This window comes from Hylaeus volcanicus, chromosome 3 (genome assembly GCF_026283585.1).
Source record: "Hylaeus volcanicus isolate JK05 chromosome 3, UHH_iyHylVolc1.0_haploid, whole genome shotgun sequence".
Lineage (NCBI taxonomy): Eukaryota > Metazoa > Arthropoda > Insecta > Hymenoptera > Colletidae > Hylaeus > Hylaeus volcanicus.
In genome coordinates this window covers 29,129,867-29,147,539 of record NC_071978.1, presented here as the reverse complement: position 1 = coordinate 29,147,539, position 17,673 = coordinate 29,129,867, and the positions used below count along the sequence as shown (strand labels likewise).

The 17,673-nt window shown below is 48.8% G+C and overlaps 1 protein-coding gene across 5 annotated transcripts in view; it reads right to left on the bottom strand.

Moving 5' to 3' along the window:
• LOC128873744 (LIM domain only protein 3-like) overlaps positions 1 to 17,673 on the bottom strand; it is a 77,692-nt gene that overhangs the window by 16,258 nt on the left and 43,761 nt on the right. For all 5 annotated transcript variants that reach the window (XM_054117543.1, XM_054117541.1, XM_054117540.1 and 2 more), the window contains 3 exons: positions 9,053 to 9,172; positions 8,837 to 8,974; positions 8,090 to 8,215 (listed from right to left, as the gene is read on the bottom strand). In XM_054117543.1, the coding sequence (XP_053973518.1) occupies positions 8,090 to 8,215; positions 8,837 to 8,974; positions 9,053 to 9,141 (353 nt within the window). In that variant the 5' untranslated portion in view covers positions 9,142 to 9,172. The remainder of the gene's footprint in view (positions 1 to 8,089; positions 8,216 to 8,836; positions 8,975 to 9,052; positions 9,173 to 17,673) is intronic.

The window sequence follows — 17,673 nt, the reverse complement described above, 5'->3', positions numbered from 1 at the left end:
GAACTTTGTCTCGTTTCGCGTGAATTCGTAGCTCTTCGGGGCTAATATAAACGACGAGAACGCAAGGGGACGATGAAATTTGGTAACGTCAGCGAGTCGCCGTCGTTCAGTTTGTAAAGTCTCGTGTAACATCCGCGCCGGGTTCTCTCCGGCGGTGAATAATGCTTTCGGGTTATCTTTTCACCTTCGAGTCCCGTAAGTAAAGCGGTAAGCCACTCTTGGCTGCCGCTGGTCTGACCTAACGAACTAAAGAACAACTTTACTTTGCATGCGTTCGGGCAACCCCTGGCCCTCTTTCTCATCCCATCGCGCGGGGGCGTCGACGTCGGGTTTGCCCTTATCGTCGGGAAAGTTAAGTGGAAGAAAATGCGACTTCTAAAAATGGGGTAGATGCCGAGTAAAGTTGAAATTGATGCACTGGATGGGACCTTGAAACCACGAGGTTTACGTTGTCGGCGTGTTGCGCGCGACAACTTTTCCACGTTGCCTCGATGGATGCCTATCCATTATCATCGCCAGTGGAAGGCATACTCGAGAATGATCCACGAGTCGCACGAACACGAGAACAAGCGATATCGACATACCGCGACTGTCGCGAACGAACTGAATGGACAAGCTGTCTAGATGGTTGCGAGTTTACGTTCTCTCGGCTAGAGACGCTGTTATTGCAACCGTATAGTAACCGAATAGTCTAGGTTCCCGAACTGACGTTGGACGTGACAAGTGATATTATACCGAGTCGTCTAACTCCGCTGCAGCCCACCAGATACGAAGTGTCTGCCGCAGACGCTCTGTAACTCAGAAGCCAATGTGTTACGCGCGAACAGCTTTTGGATAGCGCCTTAGTACCATAGCGAGCTGCCTCGAACAGACGGCGATACAATGTTTCGTTGCGGAGATACGTCGTTTAACGAATAACCAACGAAACTCGTCGACGCCTACGCGCGAGCGGAATCGTCGTACTACCACCCTGTCGATATGCAAATTAATTTTTCCATCTACCCGTATCGTCGATGCATTGTTTCGTTGTAACGCGTGATCGTGCCGTGGCACACGGAATGCAGATTATAAATCGCGACGGTCGAACCGGGAGGCGGAGGGGTGGACACCGTCCGATAAATTCGGATTTTATTATCGCTAATAACCATCCCAAATTATTGTCTAGTGATATTTACGCCGAGGCTAACCTCCACCGCCACACGTTCGACCGTTTCGTGCACGGACACTCGACGGTACCCACACATGGCTGTTCACGCGCGGGGGTGAACGCGCTTTTCGTGATCGTATTTTCGCCATTATTTACGCGTCGCGTGCATACGGTTCTCGCTTCTACGCGGGCTTACGAATGTTTATCGGCAAAAATTAACGGGCAATTTGTACCGGGCGCATTGTCGCTGGTAATTATTATTTTATCGACGGTCACGCGCGAGAGATCGCGCTCTCATTATTTATTGGCTGCCGCGTTCGATTCCACCGCCGACACCACCACCACCACCGCCCGTGTTCCCGCTGTTTTCGAAGAATTTGCTTAGCGGGCAAACGCGAATTCGAGCGATAGTATCGACCGCGATGTATTAAAACATTCGTCGCATAGCTTCGCCCGCTAATTTGCAATTAAACATTTCTTTCCTCCGTAGAACGCGCTCCTGTGATTGCGTCGAACCAATTTACAACAGTCTTCGTGCCGATCGCTCAACGTCGATGCGTTCGATGTGTGGATACGCTCCTCTTTTTCCCTGACGTCGAAAACACGCGTTGACGTCTGTTCCTGAACGCGAATAATTCGTTTCGCGAAGTTTCCCACCGGTAACGTTGTCCAGCCGCGTACGGCAACGTGTCGCTCTCCATAATTGGCTAGGCTGATGCCAAGTCATGCGCGAGACAAAAATTACATTTCGCAGGACGCCGCGCGTTATTTATACGCGTACACACGCTACAGCGCGGATACAAATGATGTTTGTAAAACACGAGATCGGTCGACGTCTGGCCGGTACCATTGTACACAGAGCGAAACACGTTGACAGTTTACAGGGTGGCGGATCGAAAGGAATTCCTCTGGCAACCGGAGTCGACAACAGCGATGGAAGAGTCGCGTTTCAAACACGAGCCACGCACCACGGATGCACTCGATTATATTTCGATTACGGTTATAGTAAATCTAAGCGGGGACGGGGGTGTAGATAGCCCGAGGGAAATCGCATTAATTTCTATAACGACATTCGCCGCGGTGCGGCAATTTCGGTATCGTTTTATCGGCGGCCACGTAACGCCAATACGTGTGCGTACGTGTACACATAAACGCTGATGTGTACGCATCGGTCTCCGCGCACACAGCTGCGTATCTGCCGTCCGCTTCAGCTAATTTCGTGTTTGCTCGATTAATTTTCCGCGTTTAACGGAATTTGATGTTTCGTTAATTATTCTGTCGTGCGCGCTTCACGCAGAGCGCGCACGCAGTCTCGCGTTCGTTCGTTACTTTTCCTCGCGGTTGCAACGTTCGTTCCTGCCGGAGAACACGGTTGCTTAATATCAACGATCGAATCGAGAACGAACGCAAACGTACTTTACACGCAATATTTTGTAAAGCGATGTATTCGAACACTGTTCGTGAGATCGAAGCGTGCGAAAGTAATATTCCAGAAGAAAAAAAATTAAAATACCGAGTGTACGTTGTATGTACTCGAGGAAATAATTAAAGTGCACGAATAGAGATTAGTTTCTTGAAATGGTTTGCTTACAGAATGTAGCGCCGCGTACACACCCCTCGAGCGTATTCCCAGCAGTTCCATTAGCGCCATTAGCAATGCAGCAGTACAAGTACAAATTATTTATTCTTCGCGTTACGTACGGTGCTAGCACTTCCGAGAAAAATGAAGGAAGGATCTGCCACGCGACGAAATATCGAAATGGTCGGAAAACGCGAGGCATCGTTAAAGCTGCAAAGCTGACGTTACTCGGGGCGAACTAATCGCAAGTTGTCAGAGTGATATAGGGTACGCGCATACCATATACGAGAAGAGTTTAATGCCCCGTTTAAGCCATGCGTGGCTTACGTACGTCTATTTTCTAACAAGACCCGTAAACCGGAGATTAAGCCATCACTTTGCATGAGAGCCTTTCAAAAATCCAAGGCTTACGTCTGTCTAGGCGCCGACGCTGGCGCGAGCGTGACAGCTATTGCGAATTAATTCCGTTGACAGCTAATTGGAGCCTCTTGGTTTCCGATAACGGATACCTTACGTTGTTTTTTTTTCAGCAAAGGAAATCAATTTTCGAACTACGCTAAATTAGATTCTGTTTTTCTGTTTACTCGTGTTCACGGCGCGAATTTGCCCATCAAAATCGACGTTGACGTAACAAAAGGAAAGATTCCATGTAATCGCGTACACGCGGGCCAAGTTTGTAACATCGCGTAGCCCATTAAACGTATACGTGGTCTCTCGTTTGCTCAACCGTCGGCGGCGAAGGGTGCAGGGGTCGTAACGAGCAACGGTGTGGGCTCGCGTACACGTTAGCATGTGTGTATGCATTTACGTGCTACGTTGCCAATGATTTATGTATACCACTAATTACCAGCATGCACTGCACTGTTTTATCCGGCGATCATAGTTTTATTAGGGCAACCTGTGCATTGCGGTATTGTCAGCGCCAAAAGCACCGCTTGGTGAACAATCCGTGCCGGCTGCGTGAAATGTGCCACGTTCACGGACTTGTCCCGATCGATTAACGTTTCGCGCAAAGATTCCTGGCTATCGAGATTTAATATCGAGCTCTCTCAACTTTTGCATTGTTTCTCGTTATTCCGGAAATCACCGTCGGTTCGACGATAGCGATGTTTTTCTGTGCTTTCCAGTTTGCTTAACAAAAAATTGATTCCTAGTTTTCATTTCCTACAGTCGAATTATACGATACGTGTACAGTGCGCGGCCTCGCGTTCGTTTTTTCCTCCGTATCGCGGGATCATCGTAACGTTTCATTTGGTATCTTCGATTTAGCTACGCCCCCTTTACCGAACCTGTTGCCATTCCACCGCAGCGTTCAATTCGTATCGGTTATCGCGTTCCATTAAACTCGGAGAGTTTTTGGTTCGGATTACCATAGTCGCCATGTATGGGTGGCTCGGTGCAGCGACGTTTATTGTAACCCAAAAATACACGTGTAACCGTGAGATAGACGGTATTACGTGCGACTCGCTAATCTTAATTTTGGTTATCAAACGTCGATGGCATTACACGCGACGTTTTTATTTGAATGTTTGTTAATTGCAAGATCGTTTGCAACGGAATCTATCAGATCGTCCAAGTAATTCTATCCTGCTACGTGTCACAGGTTTCATTTATAATCGCGCCGGAACGTCTATTACCGCAAGTCGGTGTGTTACGTGAAGTGGAGCGAAGCGTGCGTGCGCGGTCCCTCGGTCGCGATCGCGATCGCGATCGGTTACGGGAGGGCCCGCTCTCGAAGGGAGTTTCGGCGAAGGGGGACGAAACGAAACGCGGCGACTGAAAGGGGGTGTACGCGGAGGATACGCGGAGGAGGGGGCTTGGAGAGGAACGGGGAGGTCTATCGCTGACGCTACCGGAGCCGGCAATGCGAGTCTAGGTTATCCGGTGACAAAGCTGGTTCGGTTCGTCCAACGAGGCTCCCCGGTACGTCGGATTATCAGCATTGAAAATGGTGCAACTGAAACCCCACTGTTCGGATGCAGCGGCGCTTGAACGCGATACGCGGCAAGCTTTGCATCGAAAACCAGAAGCGAATTCCTTGTTTGTCGCGCGTCTATTGACGATCACAAAACGTCCATCCGGTGTTGTTTTTCTTGGATGTCGAAATTTTGCCAGTGATCGATGTCCTTGGTGTACGGTTACCACTAACCGTCGCGAATCACGGGACTCATCGTCGGCGCCGGAGGGGATTCCTCGCGTGGTAAATCTAAAACCGTTTATCGCCGACGCACGCTTCTACGTTCCTCGGGTGAAACCGACGCGAGACATATTCCTCGTCACCCATCGAGTAGGTTTTCGGCACGCGCGATCAACGCGGAGAGATAGAAACGACTCGCTGAATTCTTCCAGAGCGCTAAAGTCGGATGCCCGGTGAACGAGGTAAGGCGAACCACCCTCCAGGGGGTTGTAGCTAAATTGGCGGCAGTATATTACCGGTCAGACTCCCGCATTTAATTTGAATATAATCGTGGAAGGAGATCTCAGGAGCTCGGGGGCACTACGCGACGCAGAACTGCGTGACGGTGACCGGAAGTGCTCCCGGGACACCGGAAACAAAATGGCCGCTCCCTTCTACGCGGCTCGCCTCGTTCCACCCTTCACGACCTTCCTACCTACCTACACCTCTCTTCGCTACCCTCCCGAAGAGCGTGAATTCGTAACGCCAAGTTCACTTTGCATTGTGCGACTTCGAGGTGGCCTCGTTCGAACATCGAAACGCTCGCACGTCGACGTCGTCTCGTTCAAGGGGGTCTTCTACTTTAGAACGTCGAGGAGAGGCGTCCCTTTGTCATTTTATTTCGCGAACACCGTTCACGCGGGCTTCTTAGGATCACATTTGATTGCAGAGATTTCAAAGAGGCGTGTACTTTTATCGCGTGGCGATATTAATTTACAGAAGAAAAAAACGTCTCGAGATAGGAATATTATTCCACGTTAATTTCACCTTCTGACGCATCGCGAAAGAAAGGTCGAATGCTTATACGAAAACGTTTCTGATAATGTCTGCGTCGTTACTTACATACACACGTTCCGTACGCGGCTGAGGGAGTTTAATGATTTTCGAGTAATTACGAGGCCAGGCGATGACTCGCGTGGGAATGCAGCAGGGCAGCGTGTTCGATAAGCGCCGCGGAACAGTAACAATTAAACCGGCCCAACTCGTAATGCCTAAATACAATATAAGCACGAACAATGAACTATACTCCTGCGAGGGTGGAGCTATAACGCCGGCTTCAACAATGCCGCTGTGCTTTCGTAGACAAAAGAGGGGTTTCAAGTTACCGTCGGTCTGAGTCGTAAGTTGAAAAAGCTTTGGCGTCTAACGCCTCTTCGGAGTTCCTCGAGACGTTCGTAATTGCTACTCGTCCATCTATCGTCGAATCTTCTTAATTTCTAATTATAACTCTCAAGTACCATACTTCGTCGACCGCAACTCGTCGGAGGCGAGGACCAGAATCCTTTCGTAAAGAACGCACAGTAAATTCGACGGACGTATCTGTTAATGGATAAACGGAGTTCTTTTATCGTCGCGTACATCTCGGTAGGAGGAACCGCATGCGAGGAAGAGGGCTATCGAGAGAAAACGAGAGAGAAGGAGGCTTGCCCTTACGAGTTTACGATGTACGACTCGGCTTAGGAGCGTATGATTAAACAACTCAGGTGTTTTATGCTTGGCTCGTGGAGATCGCGTGACCCAACGGCCACATCCGTTTCCGTTTTACCTACGGTCAACCGCTTCGACCCCTAACCGATGGTTCGCCTTAAGGGTTGCACGTTACCTTCGACCACGAAAGAAAGTATACTTTCGACGTATCTTTAAGCAGTAATCGGTTTCGCTCGATAGTCACGTGCGCTGGCTAGGAGCACGCCGGGCTGTTAACCTTTATTCGCGGTTCCATGCTTGCCTTCTTCCTTATTTTTTTTTCAACTTGCACTTTATTCTCCGTCTCGCCGCGAAGCTCTTGCCTCGAAGAGAAGCTCGCGCGGTAAAAATTTTACTTTCGACAGAGTACTCGTGTACGCGAGGGCCTCGTTGTCTTCGATATCGGTAGTCTGTAGGCCTGTTAATCCGAAACGAAAGCAGTTGAAGCACGAAAGGTCAGAGAAATGCCGCAATCTGACATTCTGTACACGAAATGTCGCGACGACCCTTCCGCGAACCGGGCTCGACCGGGCAAGAACGAGCTCTGTTAGTTTTTAAACCACTGTCCGATCGATGTGCGCCCGTTAATTTTGACATAGCGCACGCAGCAACATCCTGGAATAATTTCGACCGGGGACATTAATTAATTTGCTAATTTCGGACTATTGGGGCTCGGTTACGCACAAACGTCTCTCATGGCGGGCATTTGGTCCCCCCGCCCCCAATCCCCCATCTGCCCCCTCCGATATTCGTTAGTTTTCCGGGAAATTAGCTGGCATGATTTGCATCTGACGTACACCTCCAGGCACCTACACGTCGCTCGCATAGTTCGCAACTCTGACTTTCCACTCGGATCTCCTCTCGCGTTGGATGTCTCAACGCCCCTCCGCAGCGCGCTCGCGTCAATTACGCCCGTCACGGCAGAAGGTTCCCGAGAGCTTTCTCGTTACCGCTATAATGAAACCATTTTTTTAGGAATTCTAGTTTCGCGCGAAGCTCACCGACGCGCCAATTGCCGTGAAAATCAGAGATAAAAGTTAAACAGTGATCGGTACGTCGCGCGAGCCAATCCCTTCTCTCCCGTATGACGTTCGACAGGTTTAACGACTTGGGGAGATTCGGCCAGAACGAGTATTAAATTCGTAGTAAGTTCAGAAGACTAGATAGAGTTTGTTTTCTATTCAAATCGACGGCAGACGGTGTCAGGTAGGACGAGACGAGAGTAACAATGAAACCGATTCCTTTATATTAGCCCGACTGGCGAAGACACGACGCCTACTCTCGGCTTCTTGATTCTTCCGCCGATTATCCTCCATCCAGCAGATTCAGCGAGGTGTTCAGACTTAAACATAGACTCGAACGAGTTTCAGCTTAACTTGGTTGTTGTGAATAAGTAAGAGAAGTGTTGCAGAAGTTTAGCCGAGCCCCCCCAGGCTCACGGCCGGGGTGGCTCGAATTAAATTGTTATACGGATGAGCTGCCACGACGAATACTTCGCAGAAACCAGCGACTTTCCCACCACCCTCGGTTGTGAATGTTTAATCACCGCCTCTCGTTAGATTTAATAAAATAATACCGGTATCGCGTCTGAAGCTGTGCCACTACCGCGTCGACGCGATAGCCAAGTTTTATAAGCGATAAATAAATATTCGAAAATCTGGACGATTTCCCAAGGATAGGTATTGAAAATTCTGGATGGAAGAGCCTTTACACGACTTACCTGTGACTGCATTGTTGACAGGCGAAACACTCCAAGTGGTAAACGTTGGTTCTGGCCCTCATCACCAGCTCGAACGCCGGTATGTGCTTGTTGCAAGCCGAGCAGTGACCGGTGCTTCCATAAAGTCTGCGCAATCGAGAAAGAGGGGCAGTTTTCTAATGGTGTTATATAAAAACACGGGGCAATATTTTGCAACGATATTGCTTTTCACCCTGGCAGGAAATTACGTAATTCGGATCGCTCGGACCCGCTGTGTCCCTCGCGTGGGTGACATTAGAGAGAAGGACTTTTAGTCCGCGTACAGAGGGAATCAATAAACTTACGGTCGCCACGAATATGCTATCTTCAAATATTGGGCCATTAATAAAGGCCACGGAACCTCGATAGCAAGCGCTCTTTGCAGACGCGCCACCTGCGCTCGTTCCCTCGGGACTTTGTGATCTCGAAATGGTTTATTTGCCCCCGTCTGTTTATATGGGACGTGGATGTATTCAATAAAGGAAACTCATCTGTAAAATTCGATTTGTTGCTTCCGTTCTCCTCGCCAGGGTGGATCGTGCGTGCGGTTTTTACCCTCCGTGGTACTCTCCGCCGCTTATTGGCATTACGAGAGCGTAACGAAATGGAACGTCAAGGTAATTCGAGAAGAATAAAATTATCGTTTCGCGATATCGCCGACAAATCGATGTTACAATTTTTATAGTTGTCGCGCTCGTTAGTAGGGAGATGGTAGGACGATAAACTCACCTCAGATAATCCCTCTTGCACAGTATAAGGTTGGCCTTCGTGTACAGCGTCGAGCCAACTTCGACGAGTCTGCACGCGCAGCAGCTGCATTTCAAACAGTCTTCGTGCCAGAACATATCCAGTGCCTTCAAAAGATACCTTGAACGAAGAAGATATTCGGTTCGATGTAAAACAAGACAGTGGGAAAATCGATGGTGTCCGATCGAGTAAGTTTACCTTTCCGTAATCGCTTTCCCGCAGCCTGCGCAGTCCTGTTGAACAGCCCCGTTCTTGTTCGGTTCGCTTTTACTCACATCCATCGTCATTTTATTATTCTTTGGATGTTTCCCTCGTTACCTGAAGCATAACAAATTCGCGATTGATTATCGCAACCCGGGGGTAGCAGAATGAAATAATAATGCCGCCAATTAATATGAACACACAATTATTATATCAGTTTGGCCAATTAATTTACATGCTCGATTAGCTTATACGGTAAATCACCGACCAACGGGATCGAATGAGTAATCGCGTTCGCGTGCTTTTAACAAGTTTCCCCGGCATCTGGCACTAGGATGGCCGGCTCGTCTATGAGCAATTAGAGGTACAGGTTCAGAATTTAACGGCGCGGTTAGTGCCATCTGTGTCCATCCTGTGCGGGGGTGGTTTTTCTCTCCTCCCACACCCCCTCCATCGACCTCCGTCTCTTTCTCGCAATGCGGTCAGAGTTTAGAATCGAATTAGTTTGACCCTCTGCTACGCTTATAGCACGTTTAAGCGCCACCGGTTCTGAAACAACCACCGGCTTGTCGGGTAACGGCTGTGCGAGCTTCCCGATAAACATTAATTGTTTTCTCCCGAAGACGTATGTATGTATAATCCTCCCCTGCGTCCCATTTAAACGGAATTTCCGAGGGTTTAGCGTTTATTTAATCGCCATCGCGCGCTTCCCGCTCTTTCGTTTCACTTTATTAGGCAATCGTAGTTCATCTCGAAAAATGATATCGTAGCGTTCGAACGCCTCGACAAACAACGAATCATTTCGACTCGACACCAGAGGACATTTTTGCAGTCGAGCTAAATAACGTCTACCGGAGCGTTCGATCTCAGCTACCCGGTATATTTACACGTACCCGTGGAAGCTATGAGCAAAGTTTGTGCGGTTTCAATATGTCCTCTCCCCTTAGCCTGGACACAGTATTACAGAGACGTTAATATCTTCTATGCGGTTGGGACTCCGAAGCAAATATTAATACCGAGCCTTTGATACGTTAATTATTAAAGACTAAAATATTGTATCAGAAAGTCCCGCATTCGCGAATGGCTGCGTCTAACCGTTTATTACTTACTTTCGGACAAGTACAAACAAGATAATTATGTCTCGTGCATTGTGTACGTTCCAGGCTATCGATATATCCAACACGATATTAATAATAGTATAATTATTATTCGTAAGGTTATATCGCTATATTGCAGTGCGCTGATTAATGGAATAACCAACTAGCCGGGTAAATTATGCAAACTATTAAATCCGAATGCGGGTAAAGTTTCCCACATAATAATCGTGGGACAATCGAACGCGTCGGGTTGAAATTTATGTTGGACATAAATATATTTTATTGTTACAACGGGTTGATTAAAGTCACTGTTAATACGTCAATTGGAAAATATTCGAGAGGAATACCGAACGAGATTAATCGGTAAGAACGAACAATTCGTAGGCACGATTTCGATTCCATTCGCGTTTCAAAGTACGGACGAGTCTCGATTCTCGACAGTCGAAAAATTCACCTACGACCGTCGGCAGTGGGAACCGACTCCTTTGAGACGGGAAACGAGCGTACGCGTATTCTATAATAACACAAGTATTTTCGAGTTAGGTCTACTGGAATTCGGCCACAGAAATTCCTGCGGAAGCAAACCCGAATACCACCGACGACCTCGAAAACCTTCGCTGACCCTGTGTGGTCAGTCAATTTCCACTTTGTTCCGCAATTTTCGTGGTCGCGTAGCCCTCCGTTCACCTCTCTCTTCCTTTCTCTCTGTCTCTCTCTCTCTCTCTCCAGTGATCCATCGCTGGCTGGGACAGTTGTCCCGTAGCAAACAATAGAAACAAGTTGTCAAACATCGCGATAAAGTATAAACCGTTCGAACGAGCACCGCTCGATTAGGATATTTAAATTAACCTAATCGCGCGCGGACGCAATCGTGGTGCCACATTAACGTCGGTTATTCACTAATATCGCGGCTACCTTTTCGTGCTTCGCGTGGCTTTAATTGCTCGGCAGAGAAGTTACTATCGTCCAGAGAGGTCAACGAAGCACAGTGGAAACGGTTCGTTGGAACGTAACCGTGAAGGGTTCATAACAAGAGAGACTTCCCTTCGAAAGCCGCTCGCATCGCTGGCGATCTGTTCATCAGGTACGTGATCAGATCATCCACGGACGCTGCTCCTCAAAGCGACGATAATTCGATTATCTCGTACATGTTCGACAACCGCCGACATGTCCTCCAATTGATAGATCTTCTTGGTTAACCATCTTCATGAATGTAATTAAATTACTTCCACGTACTTTGCGCGTCGTCGTCAAAACATCTTTCGCCGTTAGTTCACCGACTTTCGACGTTGAATTGTTTTATCGCTTTTGTTTGTTATTATTATTAATATTCTTTATCGAACGCACGTATTCGCTCTGCGCGTATAAATTCGTTTACTGCTTTCTGTATTTATTTTTGTAAATGGTTCGAATTCGAAAAGAAGATTATAACTTCGTTCGAAAATGAAATCGATGTTTCATGAACGATATTTTACATTAATCCTGTTCGGTACAAATCGTCCGATCAGTAATTCTCGAACATTCTTTAGAGTACACGACATTCGCGAAAATTTCCTTGAAACGAAATACGGGAGAAGGAGCTTTCTCTATTTATCGACGTAACTGGGCAGTCTCGATGCAGTTCTCAAGGCTCCGCCCTCGCAGAATCCGCGACACTCCCAGAGCACCACCCCTGGAATTTCTTCACCGGAACAACAAAATTCTTCGAGTTTCCTCCTGACGCGAGAATGTTTGCCGGGCGTAACACGTTTCCAGCGGTAGGATTATTCTTAGGATGCCTTTTCGAAGTTTGTGCGAACGTAGGGGGAGACGTTAAAAAAAATATCCTGGTTGGTTAGCGAGCGTGGAGCCTTTGTCTTTAATAATGCTCCCGCGGAAGCGTTATCTTTTACTTTTAGGACGAGAGTACCGGCATCCGGTGAGTCGGTCCATTAATTAGGCGGGCCACATTAAGCCGAGCATTAATATACTCCGCTGGCTGTTTTGTTTTATCCCGCAGGAAGGACGTAACCTTCCCCGGAGGTTGAAGGGGGTGGCCAGGCAAAGGCAAGAGGGGGAGTTATTTCGACGGAGGCAGCCTGCTAATCCGACCTGCCATACTACCGCCTTATCCCCAGAGACTGTTTAAATTCTGTAAATCGTCCCAAATATTCCCCGTGCACCCCGCGTTATAAGCAGACACGCGGCACTGTGTACTCGTTTCCGAGAAATTAAAGAAGTCGAGCTGATAAAGACGTACGCGGGTCACTGCACGTTTTATTATAAGTTGGCGCAGTCATCGCGGGCGTCTCTGCGAAATTTTTCTTTGGAATAGGAAACGCAAATTCCCGAATGATCTTAAAGTCGATTTGCGCGAGTGTTTGGGTCAGCCAGCGGACGGCGTTAAGGGTGGCGAGGGCAGGGACGTTTCGTAACGACGTAATTTAACGGGCGAAAGGAATATTTTCTACGGAATAAATCTCGCGTAACACCGCCAGTGAAATCCTCGTTTACCCGGTATTCAGCCCTTGCTAATGGAGGTAATTTAAGGGATGTTTTAAGCGGGCAGCCGCCTCCGCTACACGTGAGTCGCACAAAAAGTTCACGTATTACGACCGCGGTCGCACCGTAATCACGCATTAGCATTCCGAACGGTCGGTGTCGACCGAAAGCACACCGCTTAAACTTTCACGCAACGATGAAAAACCGTAGCGGAGCCGAGGAAAAGGTCCAAATTGTCCAGGATTTAATAAAACGAAACAAGGATCCGGTGCGTTCGCGTATCCTCGCGAGAGGCTCCGTCGACTGTTTCTGAAATACGGAGATTAAGCTGTTTCCCGTAGCTGTGAAATTGATATTATTAAGAATAGCAAATGCGGCGAGAATACTTGACAGGGAGACCATCCTTGCGGATAATTTTCATCCGCAGACCCTTAGGGACGACGGAAACGACGGAACGGACTAACGGTCTGTTTAACAAGTTCTTTCGCGCCGATAAACGCGCCACGGTGCCTCCACTCTTTTTCTGTTCATATTTGTCGTCCCCTTTCTGCCAGACCTCGGTTAATGAAATTCTAGTCAGGTCGCGAAATTCTTTCGTCAGGTGGCGATGCCACCTACCCCCGGGTTGCGTTGTCCGCTCTCCCGTTTCTTTGTTTCTCCGTTCGTTTCGTTTCATTCAACTGTCTCTCTCGTTATCTCTCCATCTCGCCACCCACCCGCTCTCTGTATCCTCTGCTCTGCCGCGACAGGGTAGCCACAGTCTTCTGGAGTGCAGAGCAGGGGTAACGGGGTTTGCGTACGTCGTGGCGCGGAGGGTCGGTGGCTGAAATGGGGTGGTGTGCAGTCAGATTACGCTAAGCTATGCCCGTACGTGCTCGCATGGAAGTTCCACCCCTCACCGGGTTTGCCACCCCGCCTGGGAAAATGTATTTATTGTTGTTTGTCCAGCGTTCTGTATATGGCCATCGCCAGAGCGAGCGAACCGTGGAGGGGAGAGAGAATCGCCCGAGGTTCAAGTTGAAAAAAAATTGCCCGGGGACGACCATCGCGATGCCGAGCATAAATTTACGCGCCGCTCGCACCTATACGACCACCCCCTCGAGGCTCCCTCGGAACGTTCCTGCTGTTTTTTGGATTTCAATCCCATCGTCCGTTTAAACACGCTCGAAGTTCGACCAAAAACACTCGGATTTCGTACGCGCAGAAGACAACACGATCGGGTCAGTTTAGCGGTGCGCTAATCATGAGCGCAGATAGGAACGATCGAAACGGTTCTTATCATTCGGCAATCGGTTCGACCACTCGCAATCCGATACATTGCCGGTGCCGACGACAAAGGGGCTGTAACTACTTCGGAAACTTTTATCTCGCAGGATTAATGGACGGATTAAAGTATTTGCGGCGGGATGCGGGCTGATTGGGGTAAATCGTGGTGGGATTAGAACTTGATTGGCTAATTTGTAAGTGTCCCCGGCAGCCCGGCACGAACTTAACGATCGATCGGTGTCCTCTTTCCACATACGTGCCTCTGGTAATTCTCGCTCGAGATGTTGAGACGTTCAAGCCTAGAACGAATTGGCTTCTATAATCTACTTTGTTAATCCTTTCGAGAAAGATAAATACGATATCGATTTTATCGTTTCGTGCGAAGAACGAAGAACATCTGGTACATAATGTTAACGTTACTCGTATTTCTGACGGAGCAAAAGGGTGAAAGCACGTCGAACACTTAATCGAAACGCGCGATGTTCGTCCAGCAAACGGAAGCCCTGGTACAGCTCGAGTGTGAGATTGGCTCGCCTCCATCTGGAGTGGTCAAGGCTACTTAATGGGCGGTCGGTTCATGCGGCCGAGCGTTAGACTGATTTACATCGTATCCCTTTACCGAAAGCGAGCACGAGGCAGGGAGCTGTGGTCGGTTGAGAGATGTAGCCGACGATCTAGGGGCATCGATTCGCGCGGTGTGACACCGGCCCTCTCCCGTATTTTACAAATTAGATAAGCAACCAGCGAACAAAGGACGCGAGACGGACGTGGCGGATAAGAGAACGGATCGCCACGGCCGCGCCGCGATAAAAGAGCGTGGAGTCGCCAAAATCGAGGGAACAGAGCGTCGCATTTCGACGCGGTCGAGATCGACGCTCGAGCCTCCGAAGCAAGTGTCGGGAGGGACGCGGGACACTTGCATCGGCTGAGCCCCCGTCGTATAACTCACGACCCTTGTTTCGCGGCTGATCGACGTTTCGAAATATTTCCCAACTGGCCGTTCAGACGTTGCTCGCTGTCGAGCTTCCTGTCTCCTTACAATCCGCAGACAGTCCTACGCCAGGACAGAGTCGGGACAAAACCGGTCTCCGGTGATGGACTCGCGAAAGATAAGGGACCATTCATGACAAAGACAAAACGCGCTCACCAGTTGTATACCGCGTCGTGGTACCGTGTCGCCGTTCCTCTTTCCTCTCTCTTCTGCCCGCCCCCGCAGCCCTTGACGATCGTTCGTTTGCCGTTTACCGCGACGGCGCGAGACAATGAGCGAAAACTTTTATTATTAATGTTTCGCGGCAAGATAACGCCGGTTGAAGCGAGGTACGCCTCTGCCACTCCCCCCCCTTGCCCCGTTGTCGTCCGATTCTCGCCGGATCTTCCTTGCGTTTTTTGATACACCCTCTCCCTTCGGCGTCGTCTGGCGATACCGCGGTGTTCGATGTTCCCGCGGGGATGCACGACGCGTCCAAGATGAACGTTCCTCTCTCGAATTCGTTAATTCGTTTCGAGCTGTTCTTTGATATCAACGATTAAACAGTTTCATTCGATCGTGGCCTTCGAGATATTCGCCGAAAGTTTGAAGCGAAATTTTCGCAAGGAATTAATTAGCATTCCCATGAGTCCGCGTAAATCAAACGCTCGGTATGCCGCGGCGGGAACGGCGAACGAGATATCTCCCCGAAGAATGTTTATTAATTATTTCCCCTCGCCTGGCACGAGCGCGGCAACTTTTCGCGCGAGAGGAAACACAGAAGAAATTTTCGAAAGATTCGAGTGAAAGTTGAATCAAGGGACTCCGTCTATTCGGAAATAATCAAAGAGCGTTTCGTTAGGGATCGGTGCCATGAATACTCGTTTAATCTAACCGTGTTCTAGCAGAAGGTATGATTAACTCTAGCCATCCTTGGTCTAGGCCGGATAACTCATTCAAGACGGTCTGGCCGCAATAAGACGAAGGTCCGGACACTCGGGACATATTCTCGGCCGTTGCGCGTGAGTTAGGACTGCTCCAGGAACGGTTAGCCGTTAGCAGTTAGTCGGTAAATAACCTAGACACTCCACTCGACTACCCTTCTACGTGGATAGATACGCTCCCCTCGGACCTTTGTCTAACTTTGGATCGGTTTTCGGTCAGGTCGGTGGCGATAGCGTAAACACTGATGTCCGAAAAGAGCTAACAAATTACTTGGCCGGAACGAGGCTACTTGTCGCGTTTAGATCGTTGTTAATTTATATTTAGAAAACCGTCCGTGAACAATTGTGAAAAAGTTCTCCATTGGCGAAAGGTTCCCTGCCGCTGGTATTAAACTCTCAATGGTAATCTTCGATCGGGAGGGGAACCGAGTTTTGACGTTTCGATGGATTTGAAAGAACGACGTCGAAGACAAAGCGCTCGTCGAAGGCGAGGGGACGTCCAAGAGGTCTCGTCGGCCGTCCCTTACGCTTCTCGTTGTGGAGTAGTTTCGTTATTGACCGGCCGAAGAGTGCAACTCGTTCACGAATGGGAACACTTGATCCGAGTGGGTGCTCCGTTAAACCGACGACAGGAAACGTCAGGGTGCTACCGCACTTTGTGATATATCGATATATTCGCGAGGAGTGTCCGTGGCAGGGGTCGAAACGGCGAAACACGCTCGACGTGTTAGCGAGTAGAGGTCGCGAAGAAACTTGCGCCCTTCCGAAGAGTACTTGTTGATTCTTCGACCAAATGATCGATTCTCCGGAGCTACCGACGAATTACTTATTGTTAGCGTAGTCGTAGCGATTAATTTCCAGGAATCGACGATGAGGTTGGACAACGAAACGAATACCTCGGAGAGAGAACGTTCGGTTAATTAACTCCGAAACGGCTAATTTACGGCGAGTAATGCACACGTTACCCTTTACCAGGCTTTATGGAGTAGAATGGGTACGGAGAATAATCAGACAGGACGGAGCAGTTAGGATAGCCTGTGAACCAGCCGATAGCGGCGAATGACCATTGCTGACACCAACATCGTCTCGGTGTACGCTTCGATAATTATATACGCGTCTACACAAGGAAGCAGGAGTGCTATGTCAGCCTTTACTTAGGACCCTGACCGAGGGTCGTCGGGCGTTGACCAGATAACGTAATTGTGTAAACAAAAATGTTGGAAGGCTGCAAATTGAAATGCTCGGTTCGAGGGTGAGACACCGTTTCCGTCCTAATTTGAATCGAGGTAATGATATTTTTTCTATCTCGGTGTTTGTTTACACTTGGCGAAGTTTAGAAGCTTCGGCAATGGCGACCGACCGCGGGTGCGGGAACCATCGGCTCGAACGCGTGCCGATCGCAATTCAAACGAAAACAGAAAAGGAAGGTCAACCGAGTTATTGTTTTCGCGATGAATGCACATAAAATAATGAAATCTCGAAAGTACACCGGTCTGGGAGAGAAAAAAATATATTGCACGTAATACGAGCGACAGCGCCATAGGGGTTCCACGCGCTTCGCACACGCCCTGCGGGGTATTTATTGTCCACGGTCAACACAGAAGATGACACGGTTCTCCTATCCTGTCGCGGACAAGAGATTCACCCCCGGCTGGTACTTGGAATTTATCGCAAGTTTAACATTACACAGAAGTTGGAAACGGCGCGAGGGATTCTGCCGGATATTTATACCGTTTGAATGCACGTACGAGGATCATTCTAATGGTTTTATTATACTGATACCCGCGGGATTTCTTGGTGGACGCATTCGCACTCGCGTACTTGCCGATCCCGTGGTTCCCCGATTCATCGTTCTCAGAA